Genomic DNA, 25,718 nt, shown 5'->3' with positions numbered 1-25,718 from the left:
CACAAGACGAGGCACAAATAACCCCTTGTCCAGGTTTTGAATGCAAAACGTCTCAGCTGCCCTCGGCAAGCTGACTGGCAGATTTAGTTCTTAGGAATTCTTAGAGAGTTTTGTTACAACACAAAATAACCTTAAAATATGGGTCACAGAATTAATTTAAAGCATAGGAATCTTGTATTTGGTAGAAGGGGAAGATTTAGAATTAATGCCACATATTTTTCCTGGAAACAAGTAAAGAGGAAATTCCTGCAGGGCTCTAGATTAAATACACCTCAAGGACTTAACTACTCAGTCACAGTAAACAAGAATTATACCTGCAGAGATTTGTTAAAAAAAAACAAAGAGAGAAAACAAGAACAACAAAGGAAGTTTAGATTATGAAGTGCTTAACGTGGTTTGTGTGATTAAACTTGAAAGAGTAAATTAAATTCTCAAGAGGCTGAACATGACATTTAATTAACTTAATTATGTACATGCTGATGCACTTGTACAGAAATGTTACTCTGTTTAAATTCAACTGAAAATGAGCTACAAGGGACACTAAAAGGATGTGGATGTACACACAGTTATCTTCTTCTCCAGGGTTGTATTTTTTATTTAATTTCTTCAGAAAAAATAAGTAGGATAAGAACCTCTATTTCCTCGTCACTGTCAGCTAACAGGCTCTTTACTGGTGTTTTGGTAATCAATGCTTTCAAAGGGCAGCTCTGCCCAAACAAAGTCACGGAACAGGATTGTATTTTCCCAGTGACGTTGAACAAATAAAAGTCTTTCTGCAAACTTGCCGTTCAGTTCTTATTTGCACAGTTGTAAACTTTTTTTTTTTTTTTTACTGTATAAGTCAAATCCAAACGCAGGATACAGCCCTTAAAAATGTGTCTGTGGTTGTGTACAATGCTCAGAGTATTTGAATGACTCATTTTTCGAGGCTTCATCTTCAAAGCCTGGGAGGGTAGCCAAACGTGGCTGCTGTTCCGCCACGCATCTGTCAGACACGAAGTTCTGCAAATATGAATTTTACTTCACGCTGCTGGTTCAGAATCTGAACGTTTGAATACAGAGCAATTAATTTATAAACCTCTCAAAAGAAGTGCAAACTCCCCCCTCGCCCCCCTTCTGTTCTCCAACAAATAGCTGCAATAATTTCGGCTCACTTGGGCCTGCCAGTGTTTGATACTTACTTTGTTCTCTGAGTTTTTTGCTTGCACAGCTGCTGAATAAAGAACAAAGCAGTTGTTGCTACAGAATACAATGTCCTTCATTTTATCAGAGCCTTCTTGGGAATCCTGGGAATCAAACACAGACGATTATCAGAAGTGCACTTTAATACCATTCTTCACATAATAAGTGTAATGAAACAAGTCTTCCAATCTGGTTGGAAACTCTTTATTTGCAGAACATTTGTGAAATAATGAGCGATACTGTGATTTAAATACTTGATTATTTGACAGATCCAATGCTACCACCACCTACACCCTTGTTCTTCAGCATTTCCTGCCACTCACAGAAGTTTAACAATCAAAATAAAACATTCTATACCATGCACCCATCTGCTCCATAGGCACTCCTGCAAAGCAAAATCCATTTTCTTTTATCTTTGGATGGCAAAAGAACATCTCATTTCAGCCTAATCAAAGCCAGATCTCACTATTTTATCTACTGATCCATCTGCAAAACCTTACTGGGAATTCAGTGCTTTCCTGGCTACATGAGCCCTTTAGTTTTGTGCGTAAGTTCTGACTATGCCTTTGTGGTGTAGTTACATCCATGTCATTGAAAAAGCAACGGCACTTTTTGAAGGAATGACAGTTCCCAATGTAAATACAAGAGATTGAGACCAAAATCTGATTCCTGCCCAAAAAGAGTGCAAGTATTCCTGCTCTTACAGTTCCTCCTGACATGGCAACATGGTGCCGTGCCTTATAAATTTGAATTAAGGTCCCTGAAGTGGTCAGGGACGGAGGTTTGTAGCAGAACTTTGGAGACTGCCATAGATGGGAACTATTTTACAAAATGTGCTGAAATTCATTTTATGTAAGTAGCAACTTCGACATTTTTTATCTGTACTACAAATGTGCTTGAACGTCCCATCCTGAATTAGGACACACACAGAAGGGGGCCTACAAAGGGAGCTGGACGTGCTCTTGGTGGGCACAAACAGCAGTGGACTTTGTGCCATCCTATTACATGCAAGGAGCCCCAGCTGAGTGCAGTGACTGATGTGCACTTCAGGTACTGACCTGTTTGAGGAAAGGCAGGTCCTTGAAGGATTTCCGCACCCCACTGCCCAGAACCACGACCTTGCAGTGAGAGCACCATCGAGGCCTCAGCGCTGAGCCTTCTGCCATATTCTGGCTGTGATCCTTAAAGCCAGCCAGACCTAGGGAACAGATCACCTGTTAGAGCCTGTATCAGATTAAACCCAATTTATGAGAGGTCACAGTAGTCTTCAGTGGTCTAGAGGAGTAGCATCCTCCTGGATAGGGTATGGAATGCAGGCTTTAAACCTCATCTTGATGGGGAAATTCTATAAACCAGACCTAAAACTAACTGTGCAAACAACAAGGCAAAAATACTTTCTTGTATGAGAAATAAGTAATTAAACTGACATAGGAATACAGGCTGAAACAACTGTGTCAAGCTTTCCAGCATGGGAACAATCTTTCTGATTGATGGATTTAAAACCAGGTTGGACAAAAAAACCTAATAATGTTGGGAACTGTGGAAGAAATGCCTCACCAATAGTGATGTGGACAACTACTTAGAACAAGAATCAATCATTTAACTCTAGAGCATAAATTTATGAGGCTGAAATGCATTAATACTGATTCAGTTAAAATTTGGGTACTGAACACCTGGAAGTCAAAGCCCACTCACCGTTGCTGTTTGCAGGGAATGGCACATTGGGTTGCTTCAGTCCATAAGACCCCATGATCCTGGCAGGTCCCATGGATCCTGCCTGAGGACCCTGGAGGAGCAAGTGCTGCCTGTATTCCATAGATGGGTTCACTCTGTGACTGTTGGTGGCTGCCATGGAGGATGGGACATCTGGAGCATTACTAACCTCGTAGCTGTTGGGAATTCTGACGTGGAGCAGGTTGGAGAATGCTGCTACAACGCTGCTAATGTTCTAAAAATAATAAGAAAAACATACCCTTGTTTTCATCAGACAGGCAGTTCGGACAGCAGAAATATAAATTATTGGAATAAATTATTAGAAGATTGCAACAGCTGCTTTTATTATGCTAAAACCCCTTCAGAGTCACTATATATAAAATATATTAACTGCTGTTGTACTTTATATATACGTAAGACAATCTTATTTCTTTTACCTCAGCAGCTGTGGGATGTAAAGTAATTGCTACAGATATAAGGCCAGATTTAGGACCATTCTGGGATGGTCCCAGCTGGGAGGCAAAGAAGCCAGAACCAGGTAATGCTCCTGAACCGGGCTCTGATTTTATATAATTCCTTTTGGCTTCTGAACCTGAAATTAAAACAGAAAACAGCAGGTTAATCCTACACACACGGGAACACACAAAAAAAATCCTAGTTGTAGCTTTTCACTGCTGCAGTCTCACCTTTTCCAGTGCTGCTGGGTAGGATGGGAATGATGGGAGATGGTACAGGTTCTGGGTTCTCCTCCTTTACAACCGACAAGTCTGGATACCGACTGATTTCCATTCCCACCACACTTTCGGGAGAGGAAGAAGGAACAAAGCTGTCAGGAGTGTCCCTGTCCTCACAGTGATCTTGAACCCTGGAACAAAATCCGAAAAAAGCTGCTTTGGAAACAGACTAAAACTTTTGATAAGTCAAAGTTATAAATCATGACAGGGAGCTAAAATGAACTTCCTTTTTCCTACTAGTCATCGCACACAAGTAGGTGGTTTGCCATCACTTCTGGGTATCTCATATTCCATTGCACAGAGTGGTTTCTTGGGAAAGATCCATAAAGAAAAACAGAGGCAGTAACAGAGCCAAACTCTCTGTTCCCCATGGCTCTGTGTAAAAAACTAGAATTTAATATTTAAACTTTCTGGTTCAAGTGTATTCACCCGCCCATACTCCCTTGTCCACACACAGGTTTCAGCGTCTCAAAGACATCCAGATTTTGGTTAGGCAAGCAAAAGGGAGGCAAAAGGGAAGAAGACCTTTGTAGGGAGACTCACATTTCAGCCAGTTCTCACATGGGAAATGGAGTGGAGCTGGGGAGTTTCAGGCTGGCAGAGTCCTGCTGCTGGTACAGCAGTCACCTGCCGTGGTGCTACAGTACCACAGTGCTCCAGGAAAAATATCTGTTTGCATTGTTTTCTTCCACTTTTAAGTGAGTACAGTAAGGAATTACTAACAATTTAACAGAATCTAGAGTCTAGCAATGGCATAAATCCCCTATTTTACTAAGCTGCTCTCTACACATGGCATATTAAGAGTTAAAATAATCCCATTCCGTTCTCTGCTCTGAGGCTGGGCACAACGGATTTAATTTCTTTACTCCTAGCAAAAGATCACAGAATCTGCTCCAAATAACATTTTGAAGATGTCGAGGAAAACCTACCTTAGCTCCTCTTGATTGTTGTGAGGTGGTGTTGGAAGGGAAGCAGGAACATCCACAGTTTTTGGGCCCTGAGCCATTGCTCTTGCTAATAAATCATCTTGTGGTCTGAAAGGCAACTGGAACTGCTTTGGCCCCAGAGCTTTGGTAACTAAAACCAGAAAGGCAGAGCACAATGAGACATCTGGATAGTGACAGACATCCTGTCTGCTGGGTATGGGTGGGGTCCTGATGGTGACACCACTCTCAGCCACTTGGAGTTCAAAAAATTTTGACCATGATTAATGTCCATCTTTATAAAAACCTGCAGATTTTGAGCAAACAGAGCTTTTGAGTGTGCCTTCTGCCAGTATGAGAGGATGCTTCTTTTATTTAAAAAACCCCACAAAATTAAAAAAAAATCAATAATTTTGTAACAACAAAAGAAAAGTGGGGTGAAAAGGGACTTTAATCACTGAAGAGTCCTTACAAAGAGGTAGTATAAAGTTTTGTTTAACAGAAAGCAATTTTAACTGACCAAATTATAAGCATCAGAAAATACATACTGAATGCATACATTTCGGGTAGACTGCTTTGAGCTCCCTCAGCTAACTGGTTAGTCATATGTACTGGACACAAAAAACCTGATTTTAAGGTTTTCTTCTTCATTTCTTAATAAAGTGCTTCTAGCTCTCAAGGTGTTTTTGAAAGGGGACAAGGAAAAGGCACTGACATCTGACACTCTACCAGTGTAAAATGTTGCACGATAATAATGATTACAACCTTAAAAAGTCTGGGCATACTGCTTTTATAAAGGACTATTGCAACTGAAAATCATCCTAGGAGATAACCTAGAGAAGAGGAGACTGAGGGGAGACCTCACAGCTTCAAAACAAGGGGCAGCAGAGGGGGAGGTATTGCTCTGGTGACCAGTGAAGGGACCAGAGGGAATGGCCTGAAGTTGTGTCAGGGGAGGTTTAGGTTGGATACCAGGAAAAGGTTCTCCACCCAGAGGGTGGATGGGCACTGGAACAGGCTCCCCAGGGAACTGGTCATGGTACCAAGCCTGACAGAGCTCAAGAAGCATTTGGACAACGCTCTCAGGCACATGGTGGGATTGTTGGGGTGTCCTGTGCAGGGTTGGGAGTTGGACTCCATGATCCTTGTGGGTCCCTTCCAACTCAGGATATTCTGTGATGTATTTTACAATTTGCTACAAACTTGACTCACTTTTTACAGAATCAACAAGAATAAGCCTTACCATCGTGGCCTCCCAACACACCAGCCTTGCCAGCAAGTTCCTCCGTGGTTGCAAAGCCATTGACCAACTTCTGGCAGGCCACGGGCGGCGGGGTGGGAGGGAGGGAGGCTGGGGGGGTCGGAGGATTGCTCAGGTTGTTCTGCTGCATGAGATTAATTAAAGAACCATTAATCAGCCATGGAACACAGGGTGAAAACTTGCCTGGTTCCTACTAGACAATGTAACCCACTTAGCGAGTTTTACACCCAGATGTAGCACTGATAAGCAGCGATGGCTAATTCTCAAGCATGTGACAAAATATATAAAGGTATCTACTATAAAAGACAAAATACTTTGCTTTTCTTACATCGATGATACCAGAGAAGTAGTTTACATGAGTAAACACTAACAAATACATTACCAAAAGAAGATCTGGCTAAATTATTTACAGAAGTGCACGAAGAACATTTGAAGGAACAGTCTGGGAACAACAACAAGTTCCCACAGTTTCAGTAAAGGTCTCACCTTCAGACTGAGAGAGCTATTCCACAGCGACTCTCCATCACCATAAACAAGTCAGCTTACCCAATTTTCACTACAAGGGAAGCTACCTCACATTTAGCACATGATGAGCTGTCACTGAAGCAGTTACCATGGAGAAGATACTGTGCAAGTTCACACTCCAGGCTACTTCTCACCAGCTTACTTAACTTGCCCATATTTTAAATGAAAATTAAATGAGAACTTCAGTATTTGTTCTTACTGCAGTCATGCCTACAAAGCTAATACTTATTACTCACTTTTGGCCACAGCAACTACTTCCATTAAGTCACATTCTCAGCTTACACACCATATAAGTCTGGAGTAAACACCACTGGTTTTAATAAGTTAATGAGTTTTTATATTAAGGTATCCAAGCAGTAAATTTGATTCTGTCTGTTCACTATCTTGCTGCTCTTCCAATTTTGCCACTCTGATCTCAAAGACTGAATTTTAAATGCCAGGGGTTATTAACTCATCAACAAACTCATCATCATCTATTTTGTTCAGAGTTCTCAGGTTCTTAGTTAGGGCTTAGTGGACAAATGAGAAAAAGTCTATTTCCCATTTAATTCACATTAAGAAATGCTTTAATGCTTTCAATGACTTTGCGAAGTACTGAGAATTCAGCCTTTTCTGCTCCATAAAACTGTAATTACAATTTTCACTATTTAGCACCCATTTGTTAAAGGAGTATTTGTATTTTTTAATCAGTTTGCAACACAGTTTCCAGAACTGATTATCACTTTCAGAGAGTAAAACAATGGTTTCACCAGTGCACTATCTAGTCTAGCAAGAGAAAACTATATTTTTTTTAGTTGCATAAAAGGCAGGAACTCTGATGAGCAGTAATAACATCATGGACTTCTCTTCCCATAGAGAGCACACAATGGAAATCCAAATTAAGATTGTACCTTGTAAATGAGCTGGGAGTAGTAATCTGAAGCCCCATCAAGAGTAGCACTGCCAAAACTTCCTACAAGTCGATTTCCACCATTTAGTTGGCCACTGCCATAGGGAAGAAAGTGTGCAAAGCTCACTCCAATTATTGGTTCCACCAAAGGCAGAAGAGAAAGTTGCTGTATTAAAAGAAAAAAAAGTTAGAGACTAATTTAAGTATAATACAGAAGCACTGCAAACCTCCAAACATCAGTAGTTTCTAATTTAGAAAAAAAAAGGAATTTATCCACTGTCAGAAAACTGTCAAACACAGTCCTCTCTGTTAAGAGAATGTGGTTCCCTGTCCATCAGAGCTGCAGCTCTGGTTCCCTGACAGTTCATCCAGAGGCTGCCAGAGCTGACAGGAACTCCATGGCTTTGAGACTACTTGCCATGATAGTAATCTTCCAAACAGAAACAAACCCACAACTTTAAATTTCATAGTTTTGTAGAATTTCTCATTTTCTCCACCCTGTACTCAAAATTCAACTTAACGCTCAACTTCATTTCCATCAGGAGAAATCCACTCTTTCAAGTATCCTCTTGATGCCTTACCCAGCACCTGCACACCTACCTGTTTCAGCTGGATGAAGGTATCAGCATTGGGGTAAACAGCTTGCTTTTCTTCTTCCTCTTTTTTCCTTTTCTTGGACCGAGGAGCTGCCTTCTCTCCTGTCCTCTGAGCTCTCTTATTTCTCTGCTTCTTGGTTTCAGGTCCTACATCTGTTCTCTGAAGCTGGCTGTTGCTACACCCAAATGCACCTTGCATCTGGGTTCCTGCAGTTTGCTGGTATAAAAAATGAAAGTGAAGCAGAATTTTTGACATTTTAATATACAGTTCATTCCAATGTACTGCACGGGTCTAAAAGCACAGGCACAGTGTAATAAATCTCACTGATAACAGACTGTATTTTACTGGCAATTGTAACTGCTAGACTGTCACTGCAGACAGAATTATGACTTATCATTAACACCACTGACATCTGAAAACATCATTAAAAACTCATAGACCAGAAACATTCTCTTTTGAATACACCCTAAAATAAAGATACATGTGCATGAAGCCTTAGAGAGGTTCGTGAGGGCCTAATGAAAGGTAAATTTGGTGACAGAAAAAATGCAAGTTAATATAATACAAAAGTATTTTGAGGTTAGAGAAAAAAAAAGTGTTGTGAAACATTTCTGGATTGTACCACTTGCTTAAATACTTCCAGTATGAATCTGCAAAGCCTTTCTTCACATTAAAGTACAGTTGGTTAAAAGGAATTACAATGGGACTCAGTAACACAACAGACAGTGGCAAGTCAAAAGAAAGTCCATTTTTGTTTAATACATTATCATTTTAAAGAGCTCTACATGACCCCTACCACAAATATTCTCACTAATACCCCTGTCACATGTTTTACCTGCTGCTCACAATTACCTTTACTTCTATCAGTATTTATTGATTTTGAATGCGTTTAAATTTTGTTTCATGGATATACCAGAGTTTAGGCAGTCAAAACCCAAAACTGAGTAGAGACTAAAAATTACACTATAATGACCAACAAATCTAAATGTAAAAGTGTATCCTACCCCCATAGAAAACACCTTTCCTTAGGTCCCATTTTAAGGGCATTATAAATTAATAAATCATATAATGCCATTATTATAAAGAATTAATGCTTCCTTCCATAGAAGTAAAAGTAATTACAGAAATATTCTGTAACACAGAAATCCAGTGTTGGACCTGGTTCATTCCCAGAGAACTCCTAATGTGCAGCTGAAGGGGTGTGAAGCCCTTCCCTGCACAGGTGCACAGGTCAACCTATACACTACTCAGGTGGAGTCAAAGAAGTAAGCAGCACACACACCGTACTCTGCACTGTCACATCCTAGTGGGTAAGTAGGAATCATACTGCAAAATCTTGCCTTAGTCTTAATATTAGAAAGTGACATTTTTCAAGATGATTTTCCATAGAAAACCTAATTTTTTTTTCATTTTAATGATTTCTGAATATGCTGACATACCAAGTAATATTAAAATTTGTTATTTTTTTAAACACAGCTGAATTACTTATGGAGAAAAGGCAGGAAAGGAGGCAAAAATTCCTTAAAGCTGTTTACTCCACCCTTGTGCAGGTAGGCTATCTCCCCACCTTTCCACACATGCTTGTGGTAAGGCACAAACCAGGCTTTGTTACAACCACCGTGTAACAAAACCAGCATCAGGCTCACCATTCCTTCAGCTGGATTCTGCTTCTCTGCTAACTTTTTATCCCCAGAAGCCTCCTCCTCTGCTCGGCTGCTGTTCTCCAGTTTCTGACTTAGAAGAGACGAGGACTTCTTATTTTTTAGCAGGTGCTTCAGGAGTTCGTTCCCTGACTCCCCTTTGGCTGCTGGAATGCCGGCTGGCTGTGCCGGACTCTGAGCTGAAGAGGCCGGCTGTGAGGTGACCTTGTCTTCTTCCACCTTAATACTGCTTGGATTTTCTGGTTTAGGCTCAGCTTGACCTGAGCATTGATCAGTCTCTGCCTTTTCCAGCTTAACTTCTTGGATGCTGGTCGGTGTGTCTGTTTTAGCCTTTTCAGTCTCTGCACTCCCACTCGGCTGTTTCGGGGCCAGGCTGCCGGGGAGCTTCCCCTCCCGCTCCGGGGAGCTCTGGCTCTCTCCCACGTTTGATGTCGAGGGGCCTGTTAACTCCGCTGGCTCTTGCTCATCCTGGTGACGTGGTTCATTGGGGGTGTTCACTGTGGGGGTGGAGGTAGAATCAGAAATGGTTGGGGTTGATGGTGCAGTGATATCCGAGTGTGGAGTTGACGGGGCTTTTATGGACTCGGCATCGTCGTCCTTTTTCTTTTTCCGCATCCTTTTCTTTTTGCCTTTCTCTTCTGGGATTATGTCAGAATACAGCTGGATGAGAGACTGGTTTGATCCAGGGAAGTTCGTTGCCTGGGGCACACTAGTGTCCGAACCACATGGGGCACCACTCCCCAGCACTGTAGATGAAGGTACAGCAGAAGGAAACGGAGGCTTGACCTGGTTCTGCGTAAAGGCAGCCCCAGGAAGATTCCCATGAGTTTGTTTTACATTATGGAAATTAGGGGCTCCACCTGGAACAGCAGATGCATCAGGTCCAAAAGTGGTAGGTCCCACTGGCCTTCTCTCACTGCTTTGCATAAAATTGGCGGCAGGAGGGGAGGTCACAGCACCTTGCTGCAGGATTTGCCCCATCGGTTGCTGCTGATGCTGCGGAGACGGCTGCAGGGGCCGCGGGGTCTGCATGAAATCACAAGGCAGCTCAGAATTGAAGAAAGGTATCTGAGATAAGGATGTTTTGTTATTTAATTCAGACCCCATCATACTGTGCTGCTCCAGCTCCATCCTCTGCTGCAAAGCTCTCTGTCGATCCACCTCCTGCATCAGCTGAATGCGCTGCCGCTCCTGCTGCTCCCGTAAACGCTCCTTTCTCTCCCGCTCTTGGAAACTCTCACTGAAAGGGTTATTGTCCTCAAACTCCACCCTTGGGGGTGGCCCTGACTGTGCAGCTGCATTTGGACCAGGCACAGCAGCTGGTGTACCAGGAGTAATTGGCAACGGTGTCATTGGAGGCTGCATCCTTGCTGGATTCATGGAAATATGACTTGCAGGGGCATTAGCAGGTTGCCATCCGGATAAATTTGGCATTCTGGTTGGGTTGGACTGCCCGGGGATCACCACTGCATGCTGCTGATGCTGGAGCTGCTGTGCCACCATGGGGAAGTTTTGCTGGTTCATTGCTGGTGATGTTCCTGCTGGAACCATGGGTGGCTGAGCCTGGACACCGGGCATCATGGAATGGGGGGCCATTCCACACTGCTGCTGCTGCTTGATCCGGTACTCCTCAATCAGCTCCGCGTGCTCCTTCTGCTGCTTTCGGATCTAAAATTTAAAAGTCATTATTCATCTCTGGCATGTACTGGCTGTGCAACATAAACAATGTAACTCACCACTGTAACTCCAGTAGGCAATGAACTTTGGGCAAAAATAGCATTTCTGCACAGTGTTTTTAATGCTAAACAGCAATTATTTCTTTAGAAATACTCTGCATCCCAAGACTTTGGACAAAATAGCAGTGCCTCAGAGTCCTAATTACATACCAAGCCTGCACTGTGCTAGGGAGTACACAAACCTAAGCCAAAAGTGATCTTTGTCCTACAGATCTTATCATCCGTGCACGGGATACAAATAGTTGGGAACAGAGAGGAAAAAAGGAAACACTGAGATGGATGATGTTCATACATCAGCAAAATTTTTGAAAGATGTAATTGAAAAAGAGAAGTTTGCAGGAAAACAGTGAGGTAGATTCCCATTTATTCACAGGCAGATCTTCAAACTTCTCACAGCAGGTGAAAATGGTAACTGTTCCCTGAAAATTTAAAGTTTTAAGACAAAAATAAACTCAACTTGGACACTAAAAGTTTTGCCCTGTAGTTTAAGGCAGGCAGGAGAAGTCAAAGGAAGGATATGACAGTGTCAACTGGACAAGAAAGAGCCTTTCAGAAATACAGAAGACATCCAACTAAACTGGTCTTTAAAAAAAGTAAAAGGACTTGTAGTCCACTGGTTAATAATACATACATTAAGAAAATATATCTCTTGTTTCTGCTCATTAGATTATGACTTCCACAGCTTTCATTTGCTATTTGTAGGGATAGAAAAAGTCTGTAACATAATTAAAAATGTTTGATAGCCCTGTCCTTTATCTGGGGCAAGGGATAAGCCTGAAAGCTCAGGATAACAGAGATCCCATCGGACACACTCCAAACTGCAGGACAGATGCACCCAAAAGGTTATTTACACAGTAACCTCAGGTCCAAGATGATTTATGAGCTCTGGCTTGGCACTGCCACTGCCACAGAAACAATGCCACTGCATAAAGCCACCAGTTGGATCCATCTGCACTGCACAGATCCAGTGCTCCTTCTCTGTGGCTCTGCAGTGCTAAGCCTGTGCTGACTCTGTACCATGAGGCATCCAAACCTGTGCTCCCTCCCAGGGTCTGCATGGGTGGATCAGCCACATGACTGGGATCTCAAAGGACCAGCCCTGACCACACCCAGCTGACCCTGAGCCGACTGCTCGGGTCGACCTGGTGATTTCAGCAGTGCAGGGGAGAACAAGGCACAGTGTATTAGCACAGGCACAGAGCCACACCAAGGCAGCCAAACTGCCCTGGCTGCAGGGACAATCTGGCAGTGTCTCCATGGCTCTGTGCCTGGGCTAATAACCCTGTCACACATCAGCTCGTGGAGCACAGTCAGCTCCGGTTGCTCCGTGCCTGTGTCCAGGGCCAGCAATTCACAGGGATCCCAGAGCTCTTTTCTCTCTCCATACATGTACAGACTTTTCAAAAACTAACTTGATTACAGAAAAATTACTTGATCTGAATTGAAAGAGTGGCAAATTGCTTCCAGCAGAAGGTCCTTAAAAATATACTTTAACAAAGCCTCATTTTATCTCCTACTAGGTGTGTAACAAAGTGCTGTTTAGGATGTGGGTGACTGGTCTAAACCTGTGGCTGAAAGGCAGTGGGGGGCATTTGCCAGCAGTAGATGAAACTTAAGTTTAAAAATTACAAATAAGAGAACTATAATTATGGGGCAGTAAATGAATCTGCCACCAATGTCATGATTAGCAGTTGTTACTTCAGTCTAACTCCACTGTAAGACTAGAATCATGTACAGATGATAAAGATTGGTCAAAGTTATTTTTTTTGCACTTATTCTACTTGTGATTCATTGTGTAAGGGAAAAAAAAAGAAAAAGAAAGAAATGATATAGATATAATTTACCCACACAGTGAAAAGACAAGCCAAAAGACAATCTTCCACACAGTGAAAAGACAAGCCAACCAATATTCCATCCAGCTCACAGTTTGTCTTGAAAGCAACACAGGAGCAAGAACTCAAGGGTCAGATATCACTTCATTCCAAGCTACCTGCTGCCAATTTTTTCCTTCATATTAATAAAGGATAATTCTAAAGCATTTTCATTTTCAGCAGGACTAGCTGATCTTGACTATCATGCCAGATAATTTATAAACAACATCTTGAGGAAGGCAGCATTCAATATTGGTGGCCAAAGCGTAGATTTATTGAACTTATCACAGGTTTAATTTGAATTTCATTTACTGTACTCACAGTCCCAGGATGTGAAATTCCAACTGAATATAAGGAAAGAAAAACATAACCCAGTGAAAGTGGTTACATATAGGAACAGAGGCCCTAGAGAGGCTGGGAGATCTCAACCCTTGGAGACTTACAGCACTTGACTGGTAAGGTGCTGAGCAACCTGATTTAACTGTGAAGCTAGTTCTGCTTTGATCATGACTAGATGCTCTCCAGATATCCCTTTGACCTGTACTATTCTGTGATCCAATAACAGATAACACACACTTATGATCAGCACCTAGGAATGAGACAGATCATAAAGCTAGACTAACACTAAAGACATAATGAAAAGAGATTTTAAAACAGTAACATTGAACTGGCATATAACCAAGATGTTCTGATTATGAAAGGACATCTGAAAAAGACTGAGTTATGAGGTTCATTCAAGCCTGAAACAAAGCCCTGAGTGCTAAGACTTTTCTCTGAATATTTCATTTTTGCTTTTCATGGTGCCAGGAACTCTGTTGCAAGTCATTTTGCCGAGGAATTTCCTCTCTTCCCAAAGTACTAAACCAGCTTTTTATCACAATGTCCCTTTGCAACTCCAGTGTCACCTACAATCCAGAGTAATGCTGTTACACACAAAAAACATGACAGGAATTGGCTCCCTTTAACTAAATTCCACTGTATCTTTCAGAAGGTTTAAAGGAAAAAGTCACAGTAGCATGACTTGGTACCAAGGTTTTGGATTCCAGGTGATTACCTGATCTAGCTGTTTTTGGACCATGCTCTGCTGCTCAGTAACATGTTTAAGCTGTTCTGCATCCTCTTCTGGGAATTCCCGTCCGGCTTTCTTGGCTGTACGCTGCTTTGCTGAGAGAGCCTTCTTGGATTTTCTGTGTGCTCCAATTTGCTCCTCAAGGTACTTCTGTTGCATTTGAAGAAGCTTCTGTGTATCTTGCAGCCATTCCTCATATTGCTTTCTTTGTGAATCATCTAGAAAGAAGGGAAATTAAGTACGGTATGATCCCATCCTGGGGGTAAGCTCTCATTTTTAGAGTTCAAGTTTAACAATTAGGTTGCCCCCTTTTTTAAAGAAACTATTGGTTAAATTCGGCCAAATTTGACAGAGAATTTGGTATCTCAAGAGATATTAAGTTCTTGGAGTGATTCGAGTAAAGGAGACAGAGATCCAAACTACTGCATTTATTGAGAGAAAGCAGTTTTAACACAGTCCCTTCATTTCAGGTCACACCAGCCCTCTGTTGAGCCAGCAAATGTGCACTCTCCAGTGAGTAAATGTAGCTTTGAGAGTAGCTACAGAACCTGGTGGTACCCTGCTCTGCCACAGAAGAGGGGACATGGAAGATGTCTGGGAGTAGTCAAGCAGAGAGAGAGAGATTAGGGAGCAAGGACACAAACTTACAGGAAACGTGGCCTCATTATTTTTGGTGTTTGCAGAAGACTTTTGTACATATAAAATCTATTTTTATAACTACGTCTAAGAAAAAGATTAAAATTATAAACATCCATCAAATATTCATGAAATGAAAAAAAGACACGGTCTTTGTAAAAATCACTTTGTCAGTGTCAGTCCTCGGCACAGGGCCTTCAGCATCAGTGCCACATCCTGTTCCCCAGAACAAATGCCTCTCATTTAGGCTGTAACTGAGACATTGCTCTTCCACAAATGAGAAATGCTCATCTGCCACAAGTCCATTGCTCTCAGACGTTTTTCTTGAGGCAAAACCATCACGTCTGATAATGCCTGATCTGCACTAAGCACAGAAAGCAGGAGAGACAGTTTGGTGATCGTGTCATTTGTCTCCTGATCACACCGTGGTAGTGAGCTGGGACACCAGGAATAGGGCATGGATCTTCCTTGGAAACAGTTTGTTTAACACAGACACCCACACAGCCGTGAGAGTTCAGTATGACCATGTCCTTGTGCTCCTGTTCTTCCAAGAATAAATTCTGCTAAACTAATCACATATCCTGAAGGGACAATTGAGTGGAAACCAGGAGAGTAACGTGAGCAACATGGAAGTGCAAATGAAAGTACTGAAATACTAATGAGTTCCAGCTAGGAATAACAACTACTGAAATGAGTAACTGATTTTCTCAAGTGCCCAGAACCCACCACCACCCAACCAGAGCGAGGCCACTCTGAGTGCCATGGGAAATCTCTCTCGAAATTAATACAGATAATATTGCAAAAGCTCCTTCTTGCACACTCAGTGCTGCTACTCCAGTTTCTGGAAAAGGGGAAGGTGTTTACTTGTATTTCTTATTCAAAAATACCAAGTGAACTATTTGTAGTGATAGAAACACTTTTTTTCACATGGTCTCCTCCTCCCAGCATAGGCTCAGTTTCAATTTCTGCTAGGAAATATTTCTTATCATAGAGATCAGGATTTACAATTGATCTAGGGCAGCCAGAAACATGCAATGTAAAATGCTAGTGCTGTATATTTCTGCTTTCAGCAATTGTGTTTCCCAGCCAGGCTTGCTTAACTAATGCCTGGAAAGCTTTTTCTGGTATTTGTTCAAATGACAATGATACTGCACAAAACTTTTTGCTTCTGAAATTAAAAAAAAAAACCCAACTCAATATAGACAGTTGTTCTCACTGAGCTCAGAATATTGCAACACAACCCAAGACCAGGTTTCTGACACAGCAGTCTGCCAGTTAATAGATTACAGTTCTCACACAGATCCAAAAAATGTTAATTTTCTGTTTCCTTCCTTCCTTATGGTGTTTCTTCCATTAACAGCAGAAATTATTCTATTATTTTGGCCTTCACTGGTCTGAGCTCCTGGCACTGACTGACCCATAAAAGGAAACCTATTGATACACAAAGTGAAATGATAACCTTGCAAATACTAACAGCATTCACTACACACCCCTTAGTTGGCATTGTAATGATGAAATGATTCATTTTAAGAGGATGACTTTTTGAGAGATGAGATCCATTTACGGACATTTTATATTAAAGAAAACAGAACTGAAAAATGAAACAACACCATACAATAAATTTTTAAATCTTTACTTACTGACAAAGCCAGGACCAAAATTGGGAGGATTAGGCCTAGAAATCTGAGGTGTCAAACTTCCATCCTAGAAATTTCAGTAAAACATACAGACAGGGATATTAAATCATGATTCAATCAAAATAACCAAAATGTAGTTATAATTGTTAAACATTTTTGTTTCAAGCCCATATCAAGTTTTATTACCTGTGCAATTGCCTGCTGCATATGATTTTGGCCTTCACTGGTCTGAGCTCCTGGCACTGACTGACCCATAAAAGGAAACCTATTGATATATAAAGTGAAATGATAACCTTGAAAAATTGTATTTTAGGGGAGAGAAAACCTTTTGTACTACACTGAACTTACACAAAGCACACAAATATTTTATAGACATTTGTTTGAACTTCTGTACCAAACTTTTTCAACATCTGGAGAATACTAATTCTCTCTTGGTTGAAACTATAGCATTTTAGATTTTTCAGAGAGAAGTAGTAAACATGATCTACTGTGCTAAAACAGTGAAAACGCACACAAAATCTGTTTCGTTTTCTGCACACAGCTTCCCCAAGCTCTGTTATTTCCTTTTACATTTTGTAGCCCTAAAGAATGGTATCAAGTGTTGCCTACCTGTTCATGACCATTGGTGGCATCCCCATGTTACTCTGTGCCATGACCTTGTTGATCCCCTTAAGGGCCACCATTTTTGCTTTCATTATGGGATCAGTAATTGCATCAAAGTCTGTAAGAGAAAAACAGTAGAACTGAATTACACAGCTGACCATTCCAAGTTATCAACAGGAACTGACTTGTCTACATCTAGTTCATGTGTAAATCTTCTTTAAAACAACCTAATTGCATTACTAAGTCACATTAATTGTCATCTCCACTTCAAAATTCATGGTTAATAAGTATAATAACATATAAACAAAAGCAGGTCAGCCTGAGAAAGGCTCTAGACAAACCTGGCCTATGACCCAATAGATTAATAAATTCTATTTACATGTTTAAGATTCAGGAAGAAGAGTTGTTTCTGTGAGCTTGGCTGGCAACTGACACACCATCAGTAATGAACTAAAAGAACAGCCTTGATGGCCAGTGTGCTTACAACTAACACAATTCTCAAAATTTAGTATTTCATTAATAACAATTAATTGATAGTGATGGTCTTGATCTTAGTGTTCAAACTGCTAAATTGTATTAAACAAGCAATCGCAATTTATCTTAAATGCTTTCAGTACATTAGAGATGTTTCTGAGCCTTGCCTAGACTGAGAGTAAGTAATACAGCTTTCAATGATCCCTTTCCTTTTTTTAGACAACACTAAAAACTGCAAAAAAAAGTAATGAAACAACCATAAACATAAAAATAATAGAGCAAGTATCAAAAGGTCAGCTATTGCACTTGATCATTAAATGTTGTTTACCAAGGGTGCATTTACTCCATATCACACTGAGAAACTAAAGTATAAAGAGAATATGTGACACAGTTGATGTCACAAACATTATCAGAAGTGCAGAATTACCCTGATCCTGGTAATGACAACAGGAGCCTTGCCCCAGAGTTCAGAATTCCACCTACACACTCAATTTCCATACTCCCTGTAGGCAGGTTAATTTTTGCTATGCCACCTTCAAGTTCCACAGAACTACCTCCTTCTTTCAGTGCTAGGGATTATTTAACTATTTGTTGTTGCATTTTTATAAAAAAACTAACCAGAACACAGACAAACACATCACCCACATACCAATATTGGGGAAAAATGGCTCTGAACGTTGGCGAATCATGGCTTGCATCTGTCGCTGCTGCTGCTGCTCCTGTCTTTCCTGATCCAAGAGGTCCTGCAGAAGAAGTGGCTGCTCCTCCAGCAGGAGTGGTCTCTCTCGGTTCTGTTGCTGAGCTAATGGCTGAGGGAGCATCATCTGTTGGGGACCAGAGATGCCACTGGGACCAGGACGGTTTGGTACAGCCACAGTTTGATTAGATGTCTGTCCCGTCCCAAAGTTATGATTAGATGACTGACCCTGAATAAATCCTGGATTTGGTGACCCTTGAGAAAAATTATGGTTCATTCGTGGAACCATGGACAGATTTGAATTTAAGGTGTTTTCCAAGATCTGTCCACCAGGTGTCATGAGTGTTTGTGGAATACCTGATCCATGGTTCATTTGTGTGGGTGGCAGGGATTGAGATGGAGATCCCAGAGTTCTCGCTTCAGCATTGTCTGAGCTTTCATTAGACAGCAAACTTGAGAGGACTGGGGTGGACCCAGAAATACTGCAGGAACTTACTGCTCCTTGAACAGGTAGTGGAGCGGATCCCTGAGCATCTGGACTAGGCACAGTTGTTTCTTGGCTAGGAACAGCAGTAGTTTTGTCAGGGAATTCTGGGTTAGCAGGCTGTGCAGGAGCCTTTTCTCCATCCTTTAACTCCACTTCAGCAGCCTGTTGAGTACTTGTGGATTCAGCATTTCCATCACTTTTTTCATTTTCATTCTTCTTTTCCTCCTGAGTGTTTGGGGAAAGTACTTCTGTTTTAATTTCATTTTCTGTAGCAGATTTCTTTGGTGGAGACTGGTTCTCAGGAGGGGCAACAGTTGTATCACCTTGTTCTTTCTGTTTGGGTTCTTCTGCCTTGCCCTGGATATCTAGTTTATCATCAATGGGGACACTAAGATCTAGTTCTTCATTAAACATTCCTTTCTTATCCCCCACATCAAGGTCTGGGTCTGTGTATGCAATTAAATCAAATTCTCCTGATCTTAGAAGATCATCAAGGTGAGGATCATTGGTTTCCAAATTATCTAGAGTGTCCAGTTCATCTCCTTTCCCGTCCTCGGTGTCTAGATTCAGATTTTCCAGATCCTCATCATCTAAATCCTTGACTTCAACCCCATCAAGGTCTTTCACATCCAAATCTTTTACAGCAGGATCATCAGGATCAAGCTTTTCCTCTAGACCATCACTTGGCTGGTTGGGAATCTGTAAGTTTGCAGATTCATCACTTGGTGCAGACGTGGACAAAGATGGTCCTGGGAAGGCATCAGCAACTGGTTGATGACCTAGAGAACGCATTACAAGTGCAGGTGGGTTGTCAGGATTGATCTGATCCTGCTGGGATTGCGACATGTGCTCCAAACTTGTAGACATCTGCAACTGGTTGGGTATTCCTTGAGAATTATGTCTCAACGGCTCTGCCTGTCTTGGGCCTGGAAAATCCTGCCTGGGCATGAACCCCGTGTGTCTCTGATGCTGAGCTGCTGCTTCCATAACATTTGCAGCAGAAGGATTAAAGGGCAGCCTTGGCCTCCCGTCGGGAGCTCTGTGACGTAACTCGATAAATGCCTGACCCAATATATTGTGCTGCTGAACTGGCATTCCCTGCGGAGGAAAATGCTGGGAGATCCCAGATGTGTTATTTATTTGTGGATTGTTCACTGGCCAAGGCATATCAATAGACAGGGATCTTCTCAGCTGTGGGGGAACTCCAGGGCGCTGCATCGGCTGCTGGGGACCGAGGAAACGTTCTTGACCTGAGGGTGGACCATGGCCACCTCCTGGAAAACCATATCTAAAATAAAGCATGAAAGACTAAGTAACCTTTTTTTTTCCTAAGACTGCCTAGTCTGGCATATCTGACTAAATAGCTATTCACTAAAATGCTTTAAGTGATGCATTCATTAAGATATTTAAATAAATATTTTGACTGATTATGCTTACATTTAAATGAGCTTTATGACTACAATAAAATAATTGCTTTAATTATGTTTAATAAACAACCTGTTTTCAACTTCAATAATAATAATAATGGATAGAAAACTATGACAGTCGGAACTATCCTAGTAAATAATATATATGTTAATTCAACCCAGCATAAAAAATAATAGTGCATGGATTTAGAAATTACTGAAATAAATACAAATACTTAAAATCATAATTCCTGAGATGATAACGTATTGATACTGGTATTCATTTTACACCACAGCATTCACTGTAAAAATGGCACAGACAGAAGCTGACATTTGATTACTTATTCATTAGAAACGAAAACAAGAATATTATACTTATTAATTATTAAGACATCAAAAATAAAGTCAAACCTTTCACTTTTTTTTTTGTTTGTTTTAAAGAAATGCAGTTGCTCCATTTTTATTTCTGATTAATTCCCAATAAAAGAGTGTAAAACACTGTTAGTGTAAAACACAGGAAGATGCACTGCACATACAGACTTCAGGAAGGTTACCAGCTACTGCAGACAACACAGATGATTTTTCATCCATAAAAACCCCTTTATCTAACGACCCTTGTAATATCCTGGGTTTAAGAGATCCAAGAGCTTACCTAAGGCCATGAGGTCTCATCCCCATGGCATTCATATCACCTGGAAACTGGGGTCTACTGAACTGCCCATCAGCAGGAAACGGCCCACGCTGGTCCTTTGGGTATACGGCAAACCTTGGCCCACCTGGAGGGACTACAGAGGACCTAATATTCCCAGGATATGGAGGAGGAGGGCGGTTAAAGATTTGATTTAAGTTGTCTTGCTGCCAGTGTTGAAGAGGAGTCGCATGGGCAGGAGCTGCTGCATCCTGCAAGGCCTTTTCCTGACGAACCGCGTTCTTCTTCTGCTGCTGTTGCTGTAGAATAATTTCACGTAATTTCTGGCGCTGTTTAAAAAAAAAAATAAATCATTACGCTTGACACTGCAGCTGACATGTTTTGAAGTGTTACACTCTGCTAGGTTAAGCTTTTCGGAGGAAAGAAGTTCTTCAGTCACTACAGAAAAATATTAAGAACTACCATAATCACCTCAGAAATGAGAAGGGGGGTCAAATGGTGCAAGGTGCTGGTGGTGCAACTTGACATTCAGACCTCCTGTTAAAATGTATGGTGTGAATCCATTCTATCAATTAAAATTAAAGGATTTTTTTCTTTTTTCTATTCCAACAATGCAGGCCCTGTTGCCACATGAAAAGTGCAAGGGTGACTAGAGATCCAGCGAAGAAAATTCAGCAAGAGGTTTGCACCACAGCTGCAGAATTTGCTCTGACTCTGATGATAAATACTATCAATTTTCCACCAAATCCACTTCCCATCACTCCTTCCAAACAAAAGAGTGAGCAGCTTTCCATGAGCTGAATGTAGTTCTATTCCCAGCAAGAACTGTTGGCCAAACATTCACTGACAGAAACCTGGAGTGAAAGTGCCTCAAGAAGAGCAGTGACCAAGGGTAGGATTCACCTCAACGTTTTGGCCAACTGCAAGGTCAGATGCCTGGTCTGAGATCTTTGCCTGTACCCGCTTTTCCAGCCAGTGAAGAAGTCACTGACAATCAGTTCCACATCTCATCTGTTACAGAACAGAACTAACTGTCCTTTCAAGGTGTTTTTTTCCCTTAGACTCTAGCTAAAAGAGATATTACAGACCAACCATCTACACTTTCAGTGGCTTCAAATATGGCCTTTGCTTTCTTTTTGGATCTTAAAAATTACTGATGTTTCCATATTCTATATGTTCTGGTTCTATCCAGGTGGACCAAATGAACATACTAAGTAAATTAAGATGATTCTTACCTTACATGTAGCTATGTTTAATGACAAGAAACTTCAAATATTAACAAGAATGGGGGAAATTCTTCTATTTACGGAATTTTAATACCATCAGTATTGAACATTATGCTCACCTGTCTTAACTTCTCAGTATCTGCTTGAGACATATTCATGGTATTCTGTGTATCTGTTACTCCCGTGGTGGGTGCTGGGCCAGGAACTTGTGAAACTTTGGGAAACTGCTGTCCTTGAGAAGTCATGGGAGAATTTCCAGATGCACTGAAGGTGCCCTCAGATCCAGGCCGTGGCTGATCGGCAGCATCATGGGCCAGTTGACCAGTTCCAAAAGATTCTGGCTGAGGTCTTGGAGTCATTGGTGGTTGATCATATGGGTCACGTGCTGGAGCAGCTGGACCATGGCTAAATGAATCTGTTATTGCAGGTCCTGCAGGTCTGGGAGTTTGAGAACATGGATCTGATGGCCTGACGAAAGTGCCCTGCAACCTGCTCTGTGGTGTCTGCAGGAAAGGATCTCTATTTGGTATTAGTCCTGGTCTCGTCATTGCAGGTCTGTTAAAACCCTCAGAAATCCCTGGCCTTGGAGTTGCTGGTTGCTGAGAATAGGGATCATTGAGAACTGGCCTCGGTGTCCCGGGAGGTTGGGCATATGGATCAGAATGTCTCTGATTTGCTGGGGTCTGAGAGAATAAATCTGCCGGCTGAGAAGGTCTCGGTGTTGGGGGTTGCTGCATGTATGGATCAACTGTGGTGGGCCGAGGAGTTCCTGGAGGTTGGGCATAAGGATCAGCAACTGGCCGAGGAGTACCTGGAGGCTGGGAATAAGGGTCCTGAGAAGCTGGCCTTGAAATGGGCCCAGACTGAGGGAAAGAATCGCTCTGTTGCCGCGCTATCCGGGGTGGGGGGGCAAAAGGCTCCTTTATTGCAGGGTGGGGAGTCAGGGGAGGCTGGCTGTATGGATCATTAGCCTGACTATGGGAAAAGTTATCCACTGGCCTCGGTGTCAAAGCGGGCCTTTCGTACGGATCCACAGCAACGCGCCGGGGGGTGGTTGGCATGGACGTGTAGGGATCTTGTGGGGACTGAGGAGGGCGCATAGGAGTTTTAAAAGGTCCAGGGCTCCCATCAGGAGCAGGAGTCGGAGTCAATGGAGGCCGTGCATAGGCATCAGCAGAGGCTACTCTCTGTCTCTGAAATGTATCAGTTCTAGGAGCCGGCTTAGTAAAGGGATCACTGCTTCCAGCTGCTAAAGGAACCTTCCCTGACTGTTCCAGGGATCTCAGGACCCCCAACGGTTTGGAGAACTGCTCTGATGCCATGACAGGCCTGGGTGTGTCTGGTGGCTTTGCATAGGGATCACTGCTCCCTGGAGATGAAGAACATGAATCCCTGACTGGTGAAGGCCTGCTTCCCGATGGTTCAGCTCCCTGAATGGGCCGGGATACGGATGACTGTGCTGCACAGGTATCTAATGGGGCAATGGTGTTCCTTCTAACAAAGTTCTGGTTAATGGGTGCTGGTCTAGGTGTTCCCACCATTTTAGCATATGGATCCATGGGAGAGGGAGGTCTTGTGTTTGTGGAACCTGGCGAAAACATCTGTTGTGATGATGTCTGAGGAGTCTGAGACTGAGACAGTGAATCGTGCACTGGGATTCGGGTCAGAGTAGGGGGTGGGGCTTGTGGTTTTAGGAACACATCATCTGAGGACGACGTAGGCGTAGCAGGGAGCTGCTGCTTTGTAAATAGATCCTTATGGAATGTCTGTTGTGCAGGAGACATACTTCCATTGCCTGTCTGTGGCGTTAAGGGGCTCTGGATCCCACTGCTGGGTGTGTCTGAGCCAGACTGGTTCAGAAGCTGCTGTGAACTAAACTGCTGCTGCTGCTGTTGCTGCTGCTGCTGCTGCTGCTCGTTTTTCACTTGTTCAAGCTTCTGCGTGGCTTCTATTTTGGCTTGCTGCTTACTCTTTTGCCGCATTTGCTGTGTTAAAATTATGAGGAAAAAAGGTTACACTAGTAAGTTCGGGGCATGCAAAATTTTTCTGATGACTGAATCTATAATTAAAAAACTTCAGGACACATCAAAGATGAATTATAAATAACTGCAAATTGCAAATTTTAAATGCAATGGGAGAAGAGGGTCCAGCTATTTGCAAAGTTTAATTACCTTGACATGTAATTTTGACATGACATTTTACCTTTTTTGCCTGGGAATAAGCATTTCCCAGGTTGCCAAAAGAACATCACTGCTTTCCAACCTTATATTCTGAAGACAAAGGCTACTGAGAGATGCAGCACTGACGTGAGGCAAATGGGCTTTGAGAGACAGCCAGCCCCAATTGGAGCAGCAGTCTGCAGGACTGGGGTGTGTAAAAACTAACAACTGCACTAGCCAGCCATGCAGAGAAAGAACACCCTATTTCCATAATACATAGTATTTAAGAGTCAAAATTTTAAAATTTTTGCAAGCAGCTTCTCTTCTAATAACATCTGTTTCCTTCCCCTGCAGAATGGCTGACTTTATACTCTTCTACAAAGAAAGATTCAAACTGATTTTATGACAAAAGATTCTGACAGTGCAATAAAAAACTGGAAGAATATAACAAAACACCCTAAATGCAACACACCTGTCTGAATTTCCATTCCTGCTCATGTTCTGATTCCCTCTGCTTTAATGGATCCTTAAAGAGGTCGGAGTCGATGCGTGAGCTGGGATCAATGCTATCCTGTTGCTGCTGCCTTTTCATGGAGTCATTTGACATCTGTACTTTATTGATGCGCAAAGCAGCTCTATTATCTCTGGCTTTTTGCTGGAAAAAGAAAAAAGATGCAGTTAGCCTCATTTTCTTCTGCTAAGTGTGAACACGGCATCTGTTATTCCTACAAAATCTATCACCAAATTATTTGTACAGCCTGTTTTAATCACGTGCATCCTCGTAGAAAAGAAATTATAGACTTTAAAAGGAATTCCAAGTGGAAAATACTTCATCTCTACAGAAATTCTGCATTTGACATACATGGAAAGAACCAAGGAGTTATTAGCAGTTAGTAAAGTAATTAGTAAACCTATTAGCAAAGGTTTTCTGTACATGAGGGGTGTCTGTTCAGGTACTGTGCTGTGCCAAGAAATTATGAATCCCACCAGTTTACCTTTCAGATCACATATTGGTGTGGTCTGCAGTCTGAAGACATGAGCACAGCAGATGATGTTTGGATCAATAAAGGCCACTAATGTGGAGAACTTCAATGACAAGAAAAATACAGTCTACTCCATTAAATAGCCTCTATAGATCACAGTCTGTTAACAGTTAACAGTATAAACACAGGATATGGGCTTATGGATCAGGAAAAATTGGATGGAAGAACAGTAATTCCTCTTCAATGAGGCATTTTACAGCCATAGTGACACTTAAAAGTATCTAATGGAAGTTTCAAAGGGTCTGTTTTACCACCAATCTAGGATGTTATTCCTTTTCTGAACCAAACCCTCACATCTTCTTTTTTACAAATTTATTTCCAGTTGTCAAGTAGGGGTTGCCTAGTGGAGAAGGTTTTAATCCTTTCCCCCCAGCAATGAAACAGGGACATGGTTGAGAGCACCAGTGTCACAGTAGCAGAAAAATTAGTGTCATTTGTGATGGGACTGTGCACACTGAAGAAAGTAAAAAGCCTACAGTCAAAATTTACTAACACTTTTCTAAATTTCATTTCAGCCTTTGTTCATCATCCCAGAGTGTA

The 25,718-nt window shown here is 41.9% G+C and overlaps 1 protein-coding gene across 10 annotated transcripts in view; it reads right to left on the bottom strand.

The window, feature by feature from the left end:
- KMT2C (lysine methyltransferase 2C) overlaps positions 1 to 25,718 on the bottom strand; it is a 191,381-nt gene that overhangs the window by 6,083 nt on the left and 159,580 nt on the right. For all 10 annotated transcript variants that reach the window (XM_051768259.1, XM_051768260.1, XM_051768261.1 and 7 more), the window contains 18 exons: positions 24,608 to 24,790; positions 22,096 to 23,961; positions 20,754 to 21,079; positions 18,161 to 19,983; positions 17,044 to 17,155; positions 16,621 to 16,699; positions 16,438 to 16,501; positions 14,147 to 14,379; positions 9,471 to 11,153; positions 7,828 to 8,040; positions 7,229 to 7,393; positions 5,796 to 5,937; positions 4,559 to 4,706; positions 3,582 to 3,760; positions 3,333 to 3,487; positions 2,878 to 3,130; positions 2,241 to 2,380; positions 1,182 to 1,286 (listed from right to left, as the gene is read on the bottom strand). In XM_051768259.1, the coding sequence (XP_051624219.1) occupies positions 1,182 to 1,286; positions 2,241 to 2,380; positions 2,878 to 3,130; positions 3,333 to 3,487; positions 3,582 to 3,760; positions 4,559 to 4,706; positions 5,796 to 5,937; positions 7,229 to 7,393; positions 7,828 to 8,040; positions 9,471 to 11,153; positions 14,147 to 14,379; positions 16,438 to 16,501; positions 16,621 to 16,699; positions 17,044 to 17,155; positions 18,161 to 19,983; positions 20,754 to 21,079; positions 22,096 to 23,961; positions 24,608 to 24,790 (7,869 nt within the window). The remainder of the gene's footprint in view (positions 1 to 1,181; positions 1,287 to 2,240; positions 2,381 to 2,877; positions 3,131 to 3,332; positions 3,488 to 3,581; positions 3,761 to 4,558; positions 4,707 to 5,795; positions 5,938 to 7,228; positions 7,394 to 7,827; positions 8,041 to 9,470; positions 11,154 to 14,146; positions 14,380 to 16,437; positions 16,502 to 16,620; positions 16,700 to 17,043; positions 17,156 to 18,160; positions 19,984 to 20,753; positions 21,080 to 22,095; positions 23,962 to 24,607; positions 24,791 to 25,718) is intronic.

This window comes from Manacus candei, unplaced genomic scaffold (genome assembly GCF_025592945.1).
Source record: "Manacus candei isolate 608988 ecotype Guabito, Panama unplaced genomic scaffold, ASM2559294v1 h1tg000094l, whole genome shotgun sequence".
Taxonomy (NCBI): domain Eukaryota; kingdom Metazoa; phylum Chordata; class Aves; order Passeriformes; family Pipridae; genus Manacus; species Manacus candei.
Note: the sequence above shows the minus strand (reverse complement) of the source record. Positions and strands in the feature narration are given on the sequence as shown.